The sequence below is a fragment of the Chelonoidis abingdonii genome, chromosome 2 (genome assembly GCF_003597395.2).
Source record: "Chelonoidis abingdonii isolate Lonesome George chromosome 2, CheloAbing_2.0, whole genome shotgun sequence".
Classification (NCBI taxonomy): domain Eukaryota; kingdom Metazoa; phylum Chordata; order Testudines; family Testudinidae; genus Chelonoidis; species Chelonoidis abingdonii.
The window spans coordinates 210687646-210710746 of record NC_133770.1 but is presented as its reverse complement, the minus strand read 5'-3'; the positions used below and the strand labels follow the sequence as shown (position 1 = coordinate 210710746).

The following is a 23101-nucleotide window of genomic DNA, read 5'->3' as shown; positions in this document are numbered from 1 at the left end:
GTCACTTTCCTCATGATTGGTGAAAGTGAACCAAATAAGAACAATGAACAGGTATTTATAAAGCATTTATAATGCAATGTATTTTATTACCTGTATATTCTTGTTCTCCAATTTTACTTTATATTTCAAATCCTATCAGCAGTCACATGTAATATTCTCATATTAGTTTTTTGGTTTATATTAATGCAAACTATGCTTGAGATTTTAAATGCACAAATTAAATGTGGTCAGAGAGGTATAAAATAGAGCAATGTAGCAGATCAAACACTTATGTAACCCTTCTGCCCATCTGAGTTGGCAGCAACAAGGGCCAGGTTCAGTATTTAGGGGTTCCATTTCAATAACACAATGCAAAACTGGCTTGAGCCCCCACCTAGTGACCTGGGACAATTAATACCACCCCCCGGTCACCTCAGAGAGGCAATACTTCCCCACTCGCAAGCACAGAGTCTGAGTGTAGCAAAATCCTTTTAATAAAGGAGAGAAACAATGAGACATGTTGGGGAAATACCACAAACAAGATTCATAACACAACCCATGAGCAAAAGACACCCTCTCCCCAATGTCTTAAGTTCAGCAACCTAAAAAATCACCCAAAGTCCCAAAAGTCCAACACCCCAAAAGTCTCAGTCCCTGGTCAGTGCAGCCCCAGAGTTGAAAAGTTTATCTGCAGAATTTTACTTCCCAGCCTGCGGAGGGGGGCAGGTAGTGCAGCGGTGTTAAGGGGCACCTTACATGGCCGAGGCCAACTGCTCCGCCTCTCCATGGGGTTCTGCTGCAGCCTTCACCGTGAGCCACACCACCAGCTGCTTCGCTCCTCCAACCGTCCCGTGAGCCACTCCAGCCGTTCCGCGAACTGTTCCGCTCCACTACCTGTCCTGCGAGCCACTCCAGTCGTCCCACAAATTGCTCTGCTCTACTGCCTCTATGGTCCCGGCCCTTTAAATAGCCCCCGGAGCCCTGGGGTAGCAGTGGCAGCTGGGGCTCTGGCAGTGGTTTAAAGGGCCTAGGGTGGTAGCGGCAGCTGAGCCCTGGGCCCTTTAAACTGCTGCCAGAGCCCATGGCTGCCGCCGCTTCCCTGGCAGGGGATGGGGAGGGCACTTACAGGGCAGGCTGGGGCTGGCTCTGACCCACCCCTTCCACCTGAGGCCTTGCCCCTACCGGGGACCAGAGCTGGCTCCAACCCAACCCTGTACTGGTAAGTCCCTATTTCTACTTTCACCCCTGACTACAACCTGTGAAGTGGACAGACAGGTAGAAAGCCAGTGGCACAAAATCCATTTTGAATCCATCTGCCAGCAGCAGAATTAGCTTCTGCAGGACTGCACCACTTCAGTAAAGCAGGGAAAGAATCTGCCTACTCCTCCACAATCAGCATGGCTGTTTCGCATAGTGAACTGGTGAATCAACCAAGACTGCGTAGTCCAGATGCCAGGCCTGAGCATCAACAACTGTGAAGTGTCAACACATTTTGTGGAGAGTATCATTCTTAAAACGGAGTGTTACAGCCTATGTCCGATTAAACCCCTACCAACATTAAAAAGGTATGAATTAAATTGAGTCCTGTGACGAGGGGGTGCCGGGGCTCAACCCTCCCTGTGGAGGAGCGGAGCCACACTGGCCTCGTCCTGTCCTCTCTGGGTCCTGTCCTTCGGGTCCGCGGTCCACCGTCCGGGCGTTCGGTCCCTGTGGAGCGGACTGAGGCACAGCACAGTCAGTAGGGGTCAGCTCTGATACAGCGGAGCACCAAACAGTTCTATAAGCTCTGGCCCTTTTGGGGCAGGGCAGAGCAGTACCAGAGTCAATGGGGGCCCAGCCCTTGGTTCGGGCGGGCACCAAACAACACAATTCTATAAGCTCTGGCTCTTTTGGGGCAGGGCAGAGCAGTAACAGAGTCACTGGGGCGGTGAAAGGGGGTTTCTGCCACCCGCCTACAGGTGGCAGGGGGAACGCAGGCCACCCACTCCTCTGCGTTCCAGCCCGGGCCCTAGTAGCGGCTGTCGCCGCTAGTGGAGTCAGTGGGGATCCGAACCGAAACACACTGACAGAGTGATGATGGGGATCCTGACCGACACACACGGTCATAGGCTCGGGGCCTTCTGCGGCCTGACTATAGTCAGCCACCCCGGGCTACTTCCAATCCCCCTTCACTTCCTACCTGGTCCGCAGTGTCGTCCACCCTCATGGGCTCCTCCCAGTCCGCGCTAGGTGGTAGATCCGGGAGCACCTCCGGGCAGCTGGGCCAGGTCTGGTCCGAGGGTTCCTCCGGGCCGTAGTAAGGGCTGGGCAGCTTTGGGAGTTCCACGTTGTAGTGACGGTGGGTTAGTTCGGGTGGCTCCGCATCGTAGCTGCTGCGGGGTAGCTCCGGCAGCTCAGCGTCGTAGTTGCTGCAGGTTGACTCCGGCAAGGCCTGATACCTGTCTCTGAGCTCCGCAGCCTCCCAGCGATGAGGGTCGGCCAGCACGTCTGCTCTGGCCGGCGGCTGAGCTGCAACTGAAGGCCGGTGCCCCTCTTTTATGCTTCCGGGTCGTCGCCTGACCCTTTGAGGGGCGGGGCTTCCGCCCGGAAGTTCCGTCCTGGGGGAAGATGGACGGGGCTCAACCCTCCCTGTGGAGGAGGGGAGCCACACCGCCTCGCTACAAGTCCAAAGAGAAGACTATAGGACAGAGATACAAGTAAAATTTCTTGTTACTATGTCTGGTTTCATAATGCAATTTGAAATACCTCTGTCAAAAATGTCAACCTCCCGCTTACTTCTTACTATTTATTGTTATTGCTATGATTACAGTGCCAGTATTGTCCTAGGTACTTTTGTCCACCTCTGGACCTGTCTTGCTGTGGATTAGTCAGATATCTAACTTCCCATGCCCATAGGGATGTTCCTTCTGCTCCAAAAAGTCTCTTTTTCAGGAGGCTACTAGGTGGCTCTCTGTCTTCCAGAATGTGGCCGAACAGCATGCTCCATATGTCTGATTTATCTTGTTTCTTGTACCACTCCCCATTGCCCACACTTTGTTACATCAGAACCTAGTAGCGATTTTGATGGGTCTGCTACTCTGATGAGAACTTGCATATCAGAATATATTAAAGGGTTGGAATGTTCTCATCCCATCCCTCCGTCTCTTCCCAGGAAGTTAACGCTTCTTATGTGAAGAGGCTTGGGATGTCAGGTGTATCAATTTTATCTACCCTGTGATGCACTTAGATGGAAGAAGCAGGAAAACATTTGCAATATTCTATATAGCACCATTCTAATGAATGAAATCTTTAGCAGGAAACCCTTTCCCCCGCCCCCAGCCTTTCATGAAGTCGATATCTGTAGAGCTCCAAAGAGGACAATTATAAATATTTATTTTATGCTCGCTTCCTGGACAGGTGCTGATCCCAGCTCTCAAGATTTTTAATAAGTAGGTGAAATATAATGTATTTTATATTTCAGAGAACCAGCCACGACTTGAGGTGTTGACTACTTATTAATGGCATTTTATTAGCTCAACAGATTTAGACATGGACAGATTTATTAATGTGGGGGGAGGGATAGCTCAGTGGTTTGAGCATTGGCTTACTAAACCCAGGGTTGTGAGTTCAGCTCTTGAGGGGGCCACTTAGGGATTTGGGGCAAAATCAGTATTTGGTCCTGCTAGTGAAGGCAGAGAACTAGACTCAATGACTTTTCAGGGTCCCTTCCAGCTCTATGAGATAGGTATATCTCCTTATAAAAAAATTAAACATCAGAAATTTTTAACAATATTATATTTTGTTTCTGCTTCAAAGGTACAGGATTGCTGCAACAATTTTTCTTATAAAGCTTATCTTGGAGGGGAGGGGTACGTTTTCTAATTGTATAGTCTTTCTGGATAAGCTAGAGTTATCAACATGTGGGTTTGCTTCTATTCTCTTATGTTCTATTTAAAAGTGACAGAAAGAGGCTCTTTATAATTCTAATAAGCATTAAACGTTTAAGAAGCTGTAACACTTTTTACAGACCAAAAATGTAAATTGTTGTGTGAGCACTTTCTTTTAAAAATACATAGTAGTAATGAAAAAAAACAAATAAACCTGGCTTTTGTCAGCATGATACCAAGGAACTTTAGTACATAAACTCAGAGCAACTATTGTGGGGAAATTACACTTAGCTTAATAATTCCAGGAAATGCAAGAAAGCCCTTGATATTTTCCTTCTGTCTATTTAATTTCATCTTCAGATAGGATGATTGGGATCACAATGTCATCAATAAATATTTGTTAATCAGACTGCTAGATCTGTAACTTGTATAGTATTATCTGATTGCTTTCTTGAGCATTCATTTGCAGATGAAAAACACAGACTTACAGATAGCATTGTAATTTGGGGAGAAAGCTCAGTAACCAAATTGGAAGTCTTTGCTTTATAGTCCCCCTGCCCCAATAATGTTTCATCTGAATATCTGATAATTACACTTGTACAATGCAGTTCCAGCTGGCATTTGAAATAGACTTATCCCAAACAGGACAGTAATATTTAGCATTTCCATCTTTCAAGGTTGGCCTCGTTAGCTGATTTAAAGGTACTTGTTAATATATGCATGTGGAATAATCAAGGGATAATCAATCACAGGATCTAGTTTTTCTTTCTAGGTTGGCAAACATTTTTCTGGGTTATTAAAGCAATTTTAGACATTCAGAAGTCCAACTATCTTCATTATTAGAATGAAAACAACTCTAGAAAACAATTGTGATGAGGAATTAAATGACTGCTTGATTTATATTATATGCATGGTTTAAACAAAATTATTTCCAGCACTACTGCTGTTAGTAGTGATCCCAGTGGTATGAATTTAATAGTCATTTTACAAATGTGCATATTTGAAAGTAGGATAATGCAGACTCTTTCTTTTATTAAATAAAGGAAAAGCTGCTTACTCCACCTGTACGAATATAAAGGATGATTGACCTAGCTTTCCTTTTAAGCCTGAACTGGCAGAAGAGTTTATTTAAAAAAAAAAAAAAGCCTGGAGATTGATTAATTTACTTAAATTGCTGGAGTTAACATCCTGGAATGTCAATGTCTTTAAATTTATTGCTCTCATTTTTGTTAAAACTTACTGTATATCTTGTTGCTGGTAAAATGCTGTTCATTTACGTTAATTCATTGCATAAAGGAGACTGAAAGTCTATTTCAGGGGTAGGCAACCTATGGCACATATGCCAAAGGTGGCACACGAGCTGATTTTCAGTGGCACTCACACTGCCCAGGTCCTGACCACCGGTCTGCAGGGCTCTGCATTTTAATTTAATTTTAAATGAAGCTTCTTAAACATTTTAAAAACCGTATTTGCTTTACATACAACAATAGTTTAGCGATATATTACAGACTTATAGAAAGAGACCTTCTAAAAACTTTAAATTGTATTACTGGCATTTGAAACCTTAAATTAGAGTGAATAAATGAAGATTCTGCACATCACTTCTGAAAGGTTGCTGACCCCTGGTCTAATTTAACCATCAGCCTATTTTGTCTCATTCTAGGTTGGCCACATTGAAAATTGTGTGCATTTTAAGATACTTTCAGTTTTCTTTTGTGTGTCTTTAACATGTCACCATTACAGCTGGGGTTTCAGCCTATGTATGTCTTCAAGTTAAATATAATGTTTTTCCACAACCGTGAATACTAAATAATGAATGCTGGAGTATTTGGTTTAACAGAAATCTGTGTTCTAATAAGTCATCAGTTAAAACTTAATCATCCAGGGTATGTCTACACTGCATTGTAAACCTGGGTTTGCAGGACCCAGGCTCCTGGGCTTGGAGTTTCCAAGCCCATACTTGAGCCTCCAGACTGTATTGTAAACCTGGGTTTACAATTGCTGGACTTGGATCTCCTGGCATACTCCATGCTGCACTATGCAGACCTTCTGACTCAGGTCTGCAGCTTGAGCTGTGTCCACACTGCAAAATGACAAGGCTTGTACCCAAGTCTCAATGGGACTCTGGCTCTGATCCACCCCTTCTCCCCCATTAGGGTCCTAAGATCTTCATTCTGCGTAGAGCCCTACCAAATTCACAGCCATGAAAATTCCAGACTGTGAAATCTGGTCTTTTGTGTGCTTTTACCCCATACCAAAGGTTCTCAAACTGTGGTCCGCGAGCTCCATTCAAGTGGTCCATAGTTAGTTCCCTCTAAGGTGTGCGCCTGAGTGGTTGCACTCGAGAGAATGAAGGACCATCCACCTAATTAGTGGAGTGTCGCAGGCATGGCTCCACTAATTAGGTGCCTGGACCCTGGAAAAGACGCACGTGTAAAGTGAGGTGGTGGCCTTAGGGGAAATAGAAGGTAGGTAGGAGGGGGCAGTGGGGTGAGAAAAGGGGGTCAGGGAATTTGGGAACTGCAAGGCTGCAGTGGCCAGAGAGAGGTGACTTTCCCCAGCTCCAGAGCTACAGCTGCCAGGAAGAGACAGCCTTCCTTCCCAGCCTCAGCTCTGTGGCTGCTGAGGCGGAGTAGAAACTCCCTACTCCTTCCCAGACCCAGCTCCGGGGGCTGACGTGGTGGTGGAGAGAGGGCACGTCCATTGCATTATCCATTGCAAATCCACTGATATTAAAATATGAGTCGAGTGCCTCTATTTGTAGAACAAAAAATTTTAATTATTAGGGTTTTTTTTTTATATGGCGCTTTTATCCTGGAGTGTCCTTTACAATGCTTTCCTGTTGTAACTTCTAGCCTGGACTGCTCACAAATAGCCTCTAGCATGCCAGCTGTGTCTCTATATGTGCAGCAACCTGCCAGCACACCTTGGCTCTTACTAGGCTTGGTTATGCTGCAGGGTGACCCCAAAACACTCCCAGTCTTAGATTTTTCCCTCAGAAATGTATATCCTGTACTACCCAGCCCTCTCCTGAACAATACAAGTTTATATAAATGCCATTATTTCTGTAATAGAAATAATGTGCACACAACTTGCTATCACAAGTGGAGTTTCCCAAACTGCAATTAGAATAAAATAAGTTTATTAACTACAAAGAGAGATATGAGGCATAAAAGTGAGAAATGGTTGCAAGAAAATAAAGGTAAAATGCTATTGGTGCCTGCCTTAATAAACTATATCAGATTCAAGCAAAGTTTCTCACCATATGGTTTCAGCAGTCTTACTGACCAAACTCTCTAGGTCAGGACCCCTTCTCTCAGAATCTAATGAAGGTTACCTCTGTTGCTTCAGGTGCAGAGAATCGATGGGCAGGGAGAGTGGGGCTGTGTGTTGGGGTATTTGTCCTTCCTTTTTACAGTATCAGTCCCCCTCTTGAAAAACATTTCCCGCTGAGATGCAGGAGACAAAAAGTCTGTGAGTAAGAATATTTCCTGCTGCTTTATCCTCGTGTTTGAGCTTCCTTTGTTTCCCCTTCCTGCTTGATGACTGTTTACTGCTTAAATGCAAATTAAGCAGAGCGCTCATTCCTTTGTTTAGGACAGAGCTGTTTGTAGGTTGCCAACTTTCTAGTTGCACAAAACTGAACACCCTAGCCCTGCCCCTTCCCCGATACCCCACTCCCACACTCACTACATTCCCCCTCCAACGGGGGCTTGCTTTCCCCCAAACTCACTCACTTTCACTGGGCTGTGGTAGGGGGTTGGGGCACGAGAAGGGGTGAGGGCTCTAACTGGGAGTGCAGGTTCCAGGGTAGGGCCAGAAATGGGGGGTCAGGATGTGGGATGGGGCTGCAGGCTGGGGCAGAGTGTTGAAATGTGGTAGGGGCTGAGGGCTTGAGGTGAGGGCATGGGCTCTGGGCTGGGGCCCGAGATGAGGGGTTTGGGGTGCAGGAGGGGGCTCCAGACTGTGGGGTGGGGCCGAGGGATTCGGAGTATGGGAGGGGTCTGTGGGTTGAGGCAGGGGGTTGGGGTGTGGGAGCAGGTGAGGGCTCTGGGCTGGGGCTGCTGGCTCTGGGGAGGGGATGAGAATGAGGGGATATAGGTGTGGGAGGAGACTCTGGGCTCGGGCAGGGCTTTGGGATGCAGGAGGGTGCTCGGGTTTAGGGGGGCTGAGGGCTGGGGCTCGGGGTTGGGGCGTGGGCTTTTACCTCAGGAGGCTCCCAATAAGTGGCACAGCGGGGGCGGCTTTCAGTCAGCAGTGCAGCGGGGAGCTAAGGCAGGCTAGTCTCTGCCTGCCCTGGCACCGCACTGTACGTGCCCCAGAATAGGGTGACTAGACAGCAAATGTGAAAAATCGGGATGGGGTGGGGGATAATAGGAGCCTATATAAGAAAAAGACCCCAAAATCAGCGCTGTCCCTATAAAATCGGGACATCTGGTCACCCTACCCCAGAAGCAGCCAGTAGGTCCGGGGAGCGGGGGCAGGGACAGGAGACTCCACGCACTGCCCCTGCCTGCAGGCACTGCCCCTCTCAGCTTCCATTGGCTGGGAACCGGCCAATGGGAGTGCGGAGCCAGTACTTGGGGCAGGGGAAGTGCGTGGAGCCCCTTTCCCCCGCTCCCCGCCCGCCTAGTACCCAGACCTCCTGGCTGCTTCTGGGGCACAGCGCAGTGCCAGCCAGGACAGATAGGGACTAGCCTGCCTCAGCGCCGCTGACCGGAGCCGCCAGAGTCCCTTTTCGACTGAGTGTTCCACCTAGCTGTTTGCCAGGCTCAGTTTGGAACGTGTGTCAATAACACCATACAGTGAAATTCTATAACTTAAGTGTTGCCTCACATATTTTGAGAACAGTATTGACCAGCAAATTATGAGTTTTCAAATGATACCTTATAAAACCTACTTTGTACAAAGATTATTACAATAGTGTGTATGGTGTGTGTGCAGATACATTCTGTCACTGGTTTAAAAAAGTAACATTTGGGGACCTCAAGAACCCCTCCAGAGCATTTAGTTTGTTTGCTTTTTTTCTGAACTGTACTGAATGGAATATTTAGTAAACAACACAAAAGAAGTCTGCAGTGTTTTCAGTAGGGAAATATATCATATACTTCATTTGTTAATTTTACCTAGAGTATTTCAAATAGTCTTGGGATCCCACTGTATCATTTTACAATGAAATAGATTTTGGCTGTTAAAACTGAAATAATGTAATATGCAGTGTACCATACTGGGCCTGTGTTTAGTGTTATATTTGGAAAAAAGAAACCCTAAGTCCTGCACCTTTTCTTCAGATTTCAAAATTAGGGTTAAATTTCCATACATGAGTGACCACTGTGTTACCTGTACTGTTTGGTGATTTTATGCAATAGCTCACAGTGTGGCTCACATTTAAACAAAAAGAAAAAGAAACGAAATAAGGACCTTTCCTTGGCCATGAACGGTACTGTAAACGAAGAGCCTCTTGCGTTCATGCACCTCTATCTAAGCATTGTTGTTTCAAAATTAAATCTTGAATGAAGCAATGCAAAGCAAAATGCACATGAATGTACTGAAAATGTCAATAGAGTAAAATGTATTTTGATTTTTAGGTCATTTGAGAAATAAACTACTATATAAAATTATCCACTGTTAGATAAAACTCATTTTCTCCTCTGCCCCTCCAAGTAAATTCTGCAAATAAAAACAAGAAACTATTACAAACATGTATTTCATCATTGCAACTTGAATTTTTAACCCAAATTTTTAATGTTAATAAAACCTGGAAAACAGTCTACATATAAACCAAGAAAATTGTATGGAGGAACAGAATCTCCATCTCAGAATGTGCTGAGAAACTTGTTTCACTTCTGCTGTAGTAAAACCTTTAAATAAAATGTGTTTAAGCCATGTAAAGAAACTCTGATCATACATTTGGACCTTTTCCTCCATTTTTGGTCGTTACAATGACTGCTTTTTGGCTGTAGTACTAGGCAAAATGCCTGAAGGTCCCCTATAGGATTATGAAGGTATCTGTTTGTTGTAAAAAGAACTTGCTATGCTATGTTCATTTACCAGTAATGATACAGCATCGCTATGCTAAAAGAGAAGAATGTTAGCTCTAGCTATATGGTTAGCACTGTCCATTGTTAATCTAACTCTTCTTTATACAGGGTACAGAAATACTGACCTGTGCCTATCCATTTAGCAGTTGCTGAAGGAGGGCTTTTATTTTTATTTATTTATTTATTTATTTATTTATTTTATTTTTACTATGGTCTGGTAGGTATTTAACTCATCATATACTTTAATTCATTATCAATCCTCTCTGTTCATGCTGCACAACACTGAATAACCCTCTTTTCCGTTGGCTGTCACGCCTCTAGGTCAAGGGTTGGGAGGCATAGGCGAGATTACTATCTCTGTACTGTACTTTTTCTTTGGATAACAGGAATGGTGTTCCCTGGGACATCCATCTAACACCATTCACTGACACTAAATTTCCTTTGAAAAATCATTTTTTGAAAAGGATGAAAATGAAAAAAAAATGTTTTTTTCTGAGATCTACTATGGAATCTCATGTTAATGATTTATTTCATCACTGTTTGAGTTCTGTCAGTCTCACTAAACTGGCAACTTAGAACTAGAGCTCTTTAAATAGGAAAAAAAAGTTGTTTTAAAAATTCAGTTAAGATTAATGTTTACTAATATCCTTTTAACAATATTCAATAACTGTTTTAATGTTCTTCAGTAAAGTTAGCAATAAATATGTCTTGTTCTGGAAGTCATTTATGATTTTTAGAGCAACCAGTAACAACCTGTTTGCTGAACTCTGTGTTCCTAAGGGAGCTGAAAATGTGCAAAAATCATCTCTAGCCAAGCTGTGCTCCGTTTGAGTTTCATGTATAGTGTTTATCTGAGCAAGAGAATGGAATAGATTGTGTTCAGGAAATGTGCTCCATGCTTCTCTAGTTTCAGCAAGGTTATTGATATAAGAATAGCTGATGTGTACCTTACGGCTAAAAGTTCCCACACTTGATCAAATCATTTCCCTTTTTTGGGGCAGGAAGTGGGATATTAGGAATCAGGCAAATTAGCTTATGTGTGAGAACCCACCAGAGGCTTAAAGGGTGGCAGGATCCCAGTAGAACAACAGGTTATACGTTATAATAAACTCTGCAGTTAGTCTCTCAAATGCATAAATCATTCTGGTTTCTCATTTTACATATCCACAGAAAAAGATATGAAATGTGTCCTTTAGAACCAGTATGAAGACAATTTTCTTCTTGGACTTCCCACATTTTACTTTTGGTATATCTGAACCACAGAACAGACATAGAAAAAGTATGTGGTGTTAACTCAGGTTAGCTAACCTGTGTTAGCTAGATTGGATTAAAATGACAGTGAATACACAGCAATTTGACTTAAAGCTCAGGTGAGCAGTTTGAGTTAAACTTCTATGGGTATGTCTGCATTACAGTTGAGCGATGTGATTCCTAGTTCAGATAGACAGACTTATACTAGCTCCACTTGACTTAGGATATGACTACACTACCCACCGGATCGGCGGGCAGCAATCGATCTGACGGAGGTCAATTTATTGTGTCTAATCTAGATGCAATAGATCGACCTCCGAGTGCTCTCCAGTTGACTCCTGTACTCCACCTCTGCGAGAGGCGCAGACAGAGTTGATGGGGGAGTGGTAGCAGTCAACTCACCGCAGTGAAGACACCGCGGTGAGTAGGTCTAAGTATGTTGACTTCAGCTACATTATTTACATAGCTGAAGTTGCATAACTTAGTTTGATGCCCCTCTAGCATAGACCAGGTCTTAGTGTGCTAAAAATAGCGGTATGGACAGCGGCTTGGACTAGAGCCCGCCCTCCCCCCCACACAACCAAACCTAAGCGGGGTTGGGTGGGCTTGGAATCAAGATGCTCGCCTGGGCCCCTGCCAGTACTGCAACATCCACGGTGCTATTTGTAGCTGCTAACCCAAGCTCAAGCTGCTAACCAAGTTAAAAGATGAGTTGCCATGTTTTCACTGCTATTTTAACCTGCATTAACAACACACTTTTTTGTGCAGTATAGACGTGCCCTTTGTGTATATTACAATCTGGTCTGTATTGGAGGAGGAGTGGAGTGGCACAACCCCAGGAAAACCTCAAAGGAGACCAGTCCTGGGAGAAAGGGGGAGAGTATGCAGTAAACCACCCTTTTGCCTGGTCTAGCCTTCTCTCCTCTCTCTGTTTGCTACCTGTGCAAATGGATGTGAAGGTTATGTAAAGTCATAACCCCATCTCTCCTGACCTCCCCTTGGAGTGCCTTGTGCCCTTGCCATAAGAGGGGTCAGGACCTGAGCTCTACCAAGTGCAGGGAATATGAATGTGACTTGATCCTCCATGAGGGCAAAAGGCCAGTGGTTGGGAGCTTCTTATGGACCCTCCCACCCCCTTCACTGTTGCTAGGACAGGGTAATCTTGCCATCTGTTTCTTCTCTACTCCTGGCATCTAAAGTCAGTGAGTAAGTACAATGTGTTTTCTCTTCCCAGAGGCTAAAATTGCCATTTTTTTGCTGTTTCTCCTGCAAAACAAACTGTTCACCTCATTATGCCATGAAGAAACATCATGTTAGCTAGAAATAATTTTCAGTATACTTCAATAGTTCTGCAGTTCTGTTGTAATTGAGACAATCCTGTAAACTTCAAGCTGGTCAGGAACTTAAGTCTAAGCCTGTTATCTGCTTTACTCACAACGCTAGCCTACTCTTAAAGCATCTCAAAGCAGTCCACAAGATGGTCTTCCAGCATGGTTTTTGTGCCTGTCTGTCTTGTGTCTACATTATATTTTTCACATTTGTTAGTAGGTTAGAAAGGAAGAAGATGTAGGTGCTGGGTACACAGAACTCTACTTGAAATCAGTGGCAACTGTGATGCTCAGCAACTCTGATAATTAGGCCTAAATGACTGTTGTGTTAAAAATGAAATTAGTACTGCACTTAAACATTATTAATTCCTTAAATTTCTAATTAATCTTATCTGCTAACTTCCTAGTCTTTCTGCCAGAATGACATCACAACTACCGTAAGCAAAGGGAATGAAAATAATAGTTTATCTTGAAATGGTTCTTTCTGAGCTTTGCTTACAGTAATTGTGATGTCACTCTGGCAGGGGAAAAGATTTCTAGGAATTTTAAGGAGATGGTAATTGTTTCAAGTCGTGCTCAGACACAGGGCTAAATAATTTTAAAACAATGGCTCTCATACAGTTTTCCACTTCGGGAATCTTACATAGTTTTAAAATTTTAAATTACAATACCATCACCACAAATTTACATTTAAAAGAGAAATGACATTACATTACTGTACTTGTTAAAATAATGCAAATAGTTATTTACTTTGTAATATCCTGCTACGTTGGCATTAATACTGTGATTAACATTGACTCTGGCTTCATGAATTATGTACAATAGCAAATTTAATGTGACCATTATTTGCAGATTTCAATGGCTATTAACAGTATTTTAAGGTTACTTTCAATATGTTGACAACTAAACACAATAACTAACAAACTGAGCTCAGCATTTCCTTAATGGGTCTTAAATTTTGCAACACAAACTACAAATTCCTGGGATAGAAAACAGAAAGGGCTAGCTGTCTTAGATAGTTCATAGTGCAGGCCTCATACAGTTTTGTAGCCTACTCTGTGTTCTTAAATAAAGTCACAGGAACATAACAAAAACAACAAATACAGTTAAATGGAGTAGGCCGTTGCATTCCCCTCTGCAGAAAAAATGGCACCAAGGGCCTGAAACGCCACAAGATTCTGTGACCGGTTGGGTCACAGAAACCCCCTTGCGACTGTCACCTGATGTGCTCATATTGCTCCTAAGCCTGTTCTCCCTGGCAATTTGGGACTTCAGCACCTTGCCTGGTTGTGCCAGAGACGCTAGCCTGCTACAAACACAGACTCAGGTCTGAGCCACGTCCCCCAAAAGTTGCAGGCTTAACTGAAGACAGCTTAAGAAGTGCTCCTGTCTCCATCACCCAGGTACCCAGTTCCCAATGAGATCCTAACCCCAGATAAATCCATTTTACTCTGTATAAAGCTTATACAGGGTAAACTCATAAATTGTTTGCCCTGTATAACACTGATAGAGAGAGATGCACAGCTGTTTGTTCTCCCAGGTATTAATACTTGCTCTGAGTTAATTAATAAGTAAAAAGTGATTTTATTAAATATAAAAAGTAGGGTTTAAATGGTTCCAAGTAATAACAGACAGAACAAAGTAAATTACCAAACAAAATAAAATAAAACACGCAAGTCTAAGCCTAATACAGTAGAAAACAAATGCAGGTAAATCTCATCCTCCGAGATGTTCCAATAAACTTCTTTGACAGACTAGACTCCTTCGTAGTCTGGGTCCAGCAATCACTCACACCCCGTAGTTACTGTCTTTTGTTCCAGTTTCTTTCAGGCATCTCTTTGGGGTGGAGAGCCTATCTCTTTAGCCAGCTGAAGACAAAATGGAGGGGTTTCTAGGGGCTTATATAATCTTTCTCTTCTCCCACCTCACAGCCACAAGATGGGATCTCTAGCCACCTGGACAAGTCACATGTCTCTGAATGATTCAGCTTTTTGCAGGCCAACACCTTGTTTACATGTTAGTTTTAATGTTCCCAGGAAAGCTCAGATGTGGATTGGCGTCTCCAAAGTCCATTGCTAGTTAATTACTCCCAATTACTTGAATAACTCAACCCCCTCACACTGTGTTGACCAAATCTGTCTTATGTGCTTCCTACAGCAAACACTTTAAATACAAGCATAGAGCCAACACTTATAACTTCAGATATAAAAATGATACATGCATACAAATAGGATGAATATAGTCGATAGATCATAACCTTTGCAAATATATGTTACATGGTATATGTAGCATAAAACATATTCCAGTTATGTCATATTTACACTCATAAGCATATTTCCATAAGCATTATGGGGTGCAACATCACAGATTCCTCTCAGGGTTTTCTGTGAATTCTTCCACTAGGGGAATGATGTTTCCTTTCAATCCTGTGGAAATTGAGAATAAGAAAGGGTTCAGCTCTTAGAAACTCCAGGTCCCTCTCTTTTGAGAGAGTTGGAGAAATAAAGTTGTTTTTCAATATATGTTTTTATTTTAAAACAATATTTTTACTTTTGTGTCTTATTCTAGGGCATTTATGTAAGGGATGCACCTTTAAAGGACATAAAGGTGTCTAATGATCGTCGATTCGTAGCTCTTTTTAATGTGGTAAATGCTACAAAGCGAGATGCTGGCAATTACCGCTGCATGATTCGCACAGAAGGAGGAGCTGGAGTATCAAGCTATGCAGAACTCATAGTCAAAGGTATTTCAGAATATAATATGTACATATTTGGTGTATGAAATAAGAGCATGCAATTGTTAAGTATGTCACCTATAGCCCATTAAAGCCAATGGGACTCAGTAAAAAAGACCTGTGACTCAGGGCATTTTACGTAAATCTTAGGATCCTGTCCTGCTCTTAAAGACTGGTGGGAGATGCCACACTGCAGGGTTATTTATTAAATTCTACTACTGCTTGTGTACTAAAAGCATTATTTAAAAAATATGTATTTTTAAAGGTACATTTAGATGATTCTTCTGAAATGGAATGAATGTCCCTTGCAACCTATCTCCTATGTGGAGGCTGCATCCTAAAAATGTATTTAGTGTGAGCTATGAGAAAATAAAAGGAAACTCTTAAAATATAAATATTCAGCACATGGGAGGTTTTAAAACAGCAGGAAAAGTTCAAAATGTGAAATGAACGTATATGAAGATGACCAATTGCATCATAGAAAACAGTGCTAATACAACTATATTGCGTTCTATTTGCTTACTTCTTTTTATATCAGGTTTTGAGAGAATATATTTGGGATCTTTTCAGAGAAATACAGATTCTGTAGCAGCTGGCTCTTGGAAGCTCTGCAGGGTACTCTAACGTGGAGGTTGATCCTGAGTCTGAAGAGTACTTAACCATAACAATGGCCACCTAATCTGCTCACGATTCCTACTTTCTAAAGGGAGTAGTCACAGATAAGGCCAAATGCTATAGATAGTGAACAGGAACCCAACAGCTAAAATGGGGCAGGGTCAGTTTTTGTATGACTGATATGCCATTAACTGATATGTTTTATAAAGCTCCACGCCATCTAAATGTGTTACATCTCTCTGGCTGACAGCTCCATACCTATCAGACAAGAAGAAGGCCTGGGACTGAAGACTGACTTATCGTCTTTCTTTCCTTTCACCTCCAAAGAAACTAAAATTTTATTTGGAGGGTGAATGGGGATATAGAGAGTGTCCCCACACCAAACCCCCTAGGCAGTTAGGATCAGGATGCACTTTCCCTGAAAACTGGTGGGGGTAAAGAAGTCCCCACAATAGCAGATTTTTTTAAAAATAGAATCCTCTAAGCTAGAGAGGGCCCATCTTTCTCTTCTTTTTGAGCCAGTATCATAACTCCCATAAGCTGTATGGCCCCAGTGTTGTGGTTGGTGTAGGGTGACCAGACGTCCCAATAAAATTGGGACTGTCCCGATATTCAGCTGTCTGTCCCGTGTCCCGACGGATGTGTGGTTGGGGGCGCCATTTGTCCCCATATTTGGCTTCGGTGGTGCTCTGGTTTTTGTTTTTTTTTGCTTTGGTGGCGGTGTCCTCATATTTTGTTCTTGTCATCTGGCCGCCCTAGGTTGATGTGAAAGGAGGTGATAGAACAGGGAGTAGCAGGGTAAGGGAATTAATTTCAATAAACTCCTACTCCCTTAATCCATCATCAGGGCAGTTTAATTTTTTGGCCTTAAGCGACAGGTTAACACTTCTGAATGGATCTGCTAGTTATGGAAAAAATATGCACAGCTCTATAGGAGGCTGCTATAGTTTAGCCAGTGGATAAACAGGGCACTTGTAAGATATTGTGGTGGTAGGTGTGGTATAAAATGCATCTAGGTAATTAGAATGGACAGATGGAGAAAAGGAAAGAATACAGCAGAAGAGGTGGGAGTTGGCATAGACATGTGGGATTGAATGAGTGAGTAAAGGAAGACGAGGATGTGGCCTAGAATGTAAATATGTAGGACTCCAGCAAAGAGAAGGAGGGGCTGGAGAATGAGCCCCGAAGGAAATGCTGAAAGCTGGGTCAATAAGGTAAGAGGACGTCATGAGAATACAATACCACAGAAGCTCAGCGAAGGGGGAATGAGGAGGAGGAGGAAGTGATCAGAAAGAAAAGGGAAGGTGAGAAAAGGGGACAGGGCAAGGGAGAAGAGGATACGAGGAGCATGTGTGGAGTGACACTTAGGTGAATAGATTGTGAGGGAGAAGGAGGGTGAGGGTTGATGCAAACAGCCAGTCAGGCACCGGGCAGAAAAAATCCAGGCAAAATTGTAGAAAGCTCTCTGAGTGTCCAAGGGTCCCTGATTTGGCTGTTTCTGCCTCTACCATCTGGAGTCTCTGGCTGGATCCTCTACGCAGTTTTTCCCCCAGGCCATGTGGCAGGAAGGCATCAACCAGGCTCTAGTGCTCCAAGAGTGGGCGGATTAATGGAAAGACTGCTAACTCCTTTGGACTGTGGAGCCAGTCCAGGGAGCACAAGAACTGGGATTGTGCCTAGGGTTGCTAACTGTCTAATCACACAAATCCAAACACTCTTGCCCTGCCCCTTCTCCCAGGCCCCACTCTGCTCACTCCATCCCCTCTTCTTCCATCGCTCACTCTCCCCCACCCTCACTCACTGTCACCAGGGCCTCTGTGTGCTACCTGCACCCGCAAGTGCCACCCAGCACCCATTGGCAGCAGTTCCTAGCAGCCAATGGGAGCTGCTGAGTCGGCGCTGGGGGTGGAGGCAATGCATGGAGATGCCTGCCATGCTTCCCCCCAGGGGCTTCAGGGACATGCCAGCCACTTTTGAGAGCGGCACAAGGCCAGGGCAAGCAGGAAGCCTGCTTTGGTCCTGCTGCGCCACCAGACTTTCAGTGCCTAAAATCTCCCAGTTTGGCTTCAGTAGCCTCTGGGAAATCGGGCCTGATTCTGGGAGACTCCCGGTGAAACCGGGTGGGTTGGCAACCCTAATTGTGCCTGGCTCACATGCAGGAATAGGAAAGCTCATTGTATCCTTACCCTAAACTTGTGTATCTGAGCAGAGATGGGTGTAACATAGCCTTTAGTATATGGGTGGGGGAGCCATTAAAGAGCTGTCAGTTAACCCCCAATAGTATGTTATTGTTGTACATTATTATTATGGTAAATATGAATATTGCATGGTTAGTGAACAAAAAGTATGCCATTAAATAATGTATTAGGTCTCCACACATCAAGAAGAAAAGACAAAGACTGTTGTTTTTACATCTTCTGTCTTTTACATGAAAGTGAATAAAAGTAATGACTACTTCATTTAAATAAATCCTAAAAGGAAACTTTTCAATTTACCTAACTGTTTGTTCTGATGGAAAAGACTGAACTGAGTTAGTGACTTGTCATTCTGTGTGTTCAGACAGAATGACAGGTCACTCTGTCTGAACACCTGCTTATTGTAAAAAACAGCAGCTCTTTTCTAATAGGTGACATAAAAGTAATCAAATACTGAACAAAAAGGAAAAGATTGGGGTGGAATTGATTAAGTGTATTTGGTAAAGTAAATTAGTCTTCTATACATGGTCCATGGATTGAACTTTTCTAATAGTAGTCAGATCCAACATAGATTAAATTTAGGAGAACAGAATGAACCTTTCTGAGAAGGGCATCAGATTATTAGAATATGAACTGCTTATTGAGTTCAAACAAGGTAAACCTAGGTGTCAAACTGGTTAGTAGGAGGTTTGTTAGGTTTTTAAGTAAGGGCAGCCATCTGTACCGTCCATGGCTCTTATTTCTGCATCTTGTCAAATGGAAGATTTAGCACTTTGAATAGAATTCAATATGTTTTGGACCTTTAGAAGAAAGAGTGTGTTCCAAAATTGAGGGCAAGATCATTTTGAGACCAGGGCAAGATTTAAGAAACTATAAAAGACATGTCATCAAGGATGTCAACAGCTGTGAAATAGAGAATGCTTAAGTATATTTAAGTGTTTATATTCTCTTTATTTGCTTGCCTGCCTGTGCCTGTTTTTCTCTATACCTGTCTCCCATATAAGTAGAGCTGGTAGCACTGCCTAACACTTTCCAGTATAAGATCTTGTCTTCAGTTGCTTATAACTTTGCTGAATGTTAAAATTTTGAGCTAAAAATTTCCATACCAGTTTATTAACTACAAAGAGGGATATCAGCCTCTGCCTCTGTGTTATCTGATTTAGGCTCAGAAATCAACAATCTAGAACCATTACCTGCTACTCTTGATTCCAGAGTTGTTGGGCCGTGTGGGGGGCTGCTCACATATTCACAAAACTGGATCTCTGGGGAGCCTAGAATTACTTCTGTGTCTGAAAGGGACAACCTCTTGGAGCCTTATGGCCATGTTTAATATATATTGATGCAATTTGGACTGACTAATGCCCCAGACAGGATCCAACACTTAATAAAAGATGTGCTATGAGGCGTATTGGACCAGTTCATGGTGGTATACTTAGTCTGAGAAGATCAATATATTATCTATCTGGACCAAAATGCCACTCACGTCCACACAGTTTTGGAGAGACTATAACAACATGGTCTCTATGCTAAATTTAAGTAGTACGCATTTGATCAGACCTCAGCTGAGTTCCTGGGTTTCATCTTGTCCCCAGAAACAATCAAGATAGAGCCATGCAAAGTTCAACCTATCTGCAAGAGGGCATGCCCCCACAATATATGTGACCTGCAACAGTTTTTAGGCTTTGCAGATTTCTACTGGAGGCTCATTTGAAATTTTTTGAAACACGCCAAACACACCTGTCCTCTGCCTACCATCCTCAACTGACCAGCTAAATGGAAAGAATCAATGAGATCCTTGAATACTTACGATGCTACATCAGTTGTCACCAGGATGACTGGTCTTCACCATTACTCTATGCAGAGTTCTCGTACAATAATGTGGACCATGTATCTGCAGGCCACAGCCCCTTCTTTATCACCTATGGGTACCACCGCCAGTTTCACCCACAACTACCCACATCCTCCCCCAACGCATCTGCCTCAGACCTAGTACAACACATCCATCACATTCAAGAGAACATGAAGGGACACCTTGACAAGGTCAAGGGGGAATACAAAAAGTGCATGTACAACAGGTCTCCATCTCCTACTTCATAGGGCGAAAAGTGTGGCTTTCAACATACTTTCCACAGAACACCTCTGTAGTCAAACAGTCTCGGAAACTAGATTGCCAGTTCCTTGGCCTGTCCAGATTTGGCTACAAAACAACATGGTCACTTTAGAGCTCCTCTCAATCCCATAGAGTCCACCCCATATTCCGTGTCCCACTTCCAAAGCGTACACTGAGAACACATTTCCCCATATAGCCCAACCACCACCTCCACTATTACAAATACAGGTCAAGAGGAATACATTGTTCACAAAGTCCTTGACTGTAAGATCAAGCAAGGAAAATTATGGTACCTGACTGATTAGGAAGATTACGCCCCACAGGAATGCTTGGGAGCCAGATGAAAATGTTCACTTTCATGCTTCTGCTCTGGGTTGAGCCTTCCATGGAAGCTACCCTGAGAAACCCGGATCCATGTCCTAGAAGAGAGGGTGATGTAATGACCCCTGGGTTTCAAACCTGGACCTTTGTTCCAGTCCTCCAACTGGCAGCCTATAGCTTGATGATAACTCTGCCCCAAGGTCCTATTGGTGCAGTCCCAGAGCAGCTGACTGGCCACTGACCCTATTTAAACCACCAACAGGAACAGGAAGCTGATCAAACAACTGGGTTCCACTCTACTCTGGACTGGGTGCCTTTTGCTTCCTGCTCCTGCTACCCATTCCTGCTTCCCTGGCTTGATTTCCTGGTATCCTGACATAGCTTCACTCTTGGCATCCCAACCTCCAGTTTGTTTCCTGCCTCTCACCATTTGGTAGACCGGGGACTCTGGAACAATTTGTATAGTGGAGGTGCTGAGAGCCATTGAACCAAACCACTTCAATAGAAACCACTTCAAGCCATGGGTGCTTCAGCACCGCCAACACTTGTGGTAGACCTGACTTGGCCTCATTCTCATTCTTGCCTTATGGCTCTGATCTCCAGTGTGTCATCTGCTTCTGACCTCCCAGTATTCGGACAGAGCCAGCTCTTGACTCTTGTCTCATGACTGCGCGTTCTGGCTATGACTATTAGGTCTGGTTGCCCACAAACCAGCCATGACACTTTGAGCTGTATTTTTCTGGAAAATTTAAAACACCACAGTTGAATAATTTTTGAGAGTGAGGCCAGGAAAAAATACATTGTTTTGCGCATGTTAAAAAAATTCTGGTGACCTTTTTCTTTGAAAAGCTGTAGCACCTCCATGCTTCAGAGTGGGACTTGACATTTGGTGAGACCTCAGCTGAAGTATTGTGTCTAGTGATGGGCCACACACTTTAAGAAAGATGTGGAGAAATTGGAGAGAGTCCAAAGGAGAGCAATAAAAATGATAAGAGGTTTGGAAAACATGACTGTGAGAAAAGGTTGAAAGAACTGGGCATGTTTCGTCTCAAGAAGAGAAGGCTGAGGGGGACATAACAGTCTTCAAATATGTAAAAGATTGCTATAATGAGGATGGTGATCAATTGTTATCCATGTCTGCTGAGGGTAGGACAAGAAGTAATCAGCTTAGTTTGCAGCAAGGGAGATTTAGGTTAGAAATTAGAAAGCTTTTCCTTAACTATAAGAATAGTTAAGCACTGGAACAGGATACCCAGGGAGGTTGTAGAATTCCCATCACTGGAGGTTTTTAAGAACAGATTAGACAAACATCTCTCAGGTATGGTCTAGGTATACTTAATCCTGCTTCAGTCCAGGGGGCTGGACTAGATTCCCTCTTGTGGTCCTTTCCAGCCTATGTTTCTACGATCCTGTGATCAAGATGAAAAATTGCAGGGCTCAGTGAGAATATATCTGTCATGTAGCTTTGACCACCTCACCTGCTCTGTACCTGCTGAATCATCTTGATGCAACTAACTCTGAAATTCCAAATCTTTGAGCATTTTCAACTAGTTGCTAATTACCTTTTTTTTTAAAGCCTACTTAAGCCCAGAATGTGCAAGATTCCATAACAGCTTCTCTTAACACAAAAGCGTGACTGCTATGAAGTCAGATATCTTGCAGTCCTGGAACAAGCTCTACTAAGTGATCAACAGACAGGGCATATCTGTTTTTGACAGTGTGTAACTCATTTTAAACTGAACACATTTTCATGAGAAAATCAGAAAAGGAACTCTCTGATTCCAAGGCTATTCTCCCTGCCAAATTTCAGGTCTTTATGGAAAACCAGGGAAGTGCTAGAGCTCTTCCAAAAATGTTCAGAAGAATTTTATAATTAAAGTGTAAGGCAGCCTAAATATTGGGATTGCGCGCTCTCTCATTCTCTCTCTCTCTCTCTCTCTCTCTCTCTCTATGTATGTATGTATGTATGTATGTATAGATAGATAGCTAGATATACATACAAGTCCATATTTGTACATGTATTTAATATTTTACTTTGTTGCATGTAACTCCTTTAGCATAAGCAAAAGGCTACTTTTCATTTTGGGTGTACTGTTTTTGTTCTTATTTTAATTGGCCCATTGGTGTTGGCCACCATTTTAAAGCTTTCCATTGTTCTGCCATCAATGGACATTAACTTCTGGTGCTGTAACAGGAGAGTGTTTGGTCCAGAGTTGTTAAAGCACTAAATCTGCTCCATGAAGAAACGAACTTTCTTTATTGGGCTGTATTGATATTTACCGTAGTTTTAAAAGCCAAACTGAAAAGGGGGTTGCAGTATCGAATAGCTTGGTTTACTTTACATCCATAAGAGTTAAGTGAGAAATAACTTTTTCTAACTTAAACAGTTTTATTGCCCTGATATTGTTACCTGCAAACTCCCCACACCCCACAAAACAAATTAAAGTGTATCTTAAATATACATAATTCCTACAGCCATTAAAAATATATCTTTTTGGTTAAGCCAACTATTTTCAAATTAAGATACAGTGCACGTGTATCTAGAAGGCTGGGGAAATAAAGATGAGAAAATAATTAGGATATTTAGTGAGACCCTATTTGATGGCCACCACTAAAATTGCCTCCAAAGGAAGAAAAAAAACATGCTGCTCCCAACTATAA

At 43.1% G+C, this 23101-nt stretch overlaps 1 protein-coding gene across 9 annotated transcripts in view; it reads left to right on the top strand.

The window, feature by feature from the left end:
* The window catches only part of PTPRM (protein tyrosine phosphatase receptor type M), a 766944-nt gene that overhangs the window by 343020 nt on the left and 400823 nt on the right, over positions 1-23101 (top strand). For all 9 annotated transcript variants that reach the window (XM_032777081.2, XM_032777080.2, XM_032777089.2 and 6 more), the window contains exon 6: positions 15034-15208. In XM_032777081.2, coding sequence (XP_032632972.1) covers positions 15034-15208 — 175 coding nt within the window. The remainder of the gene's footprint in view (positions 1-15033; positions 15209-23101) is intronic.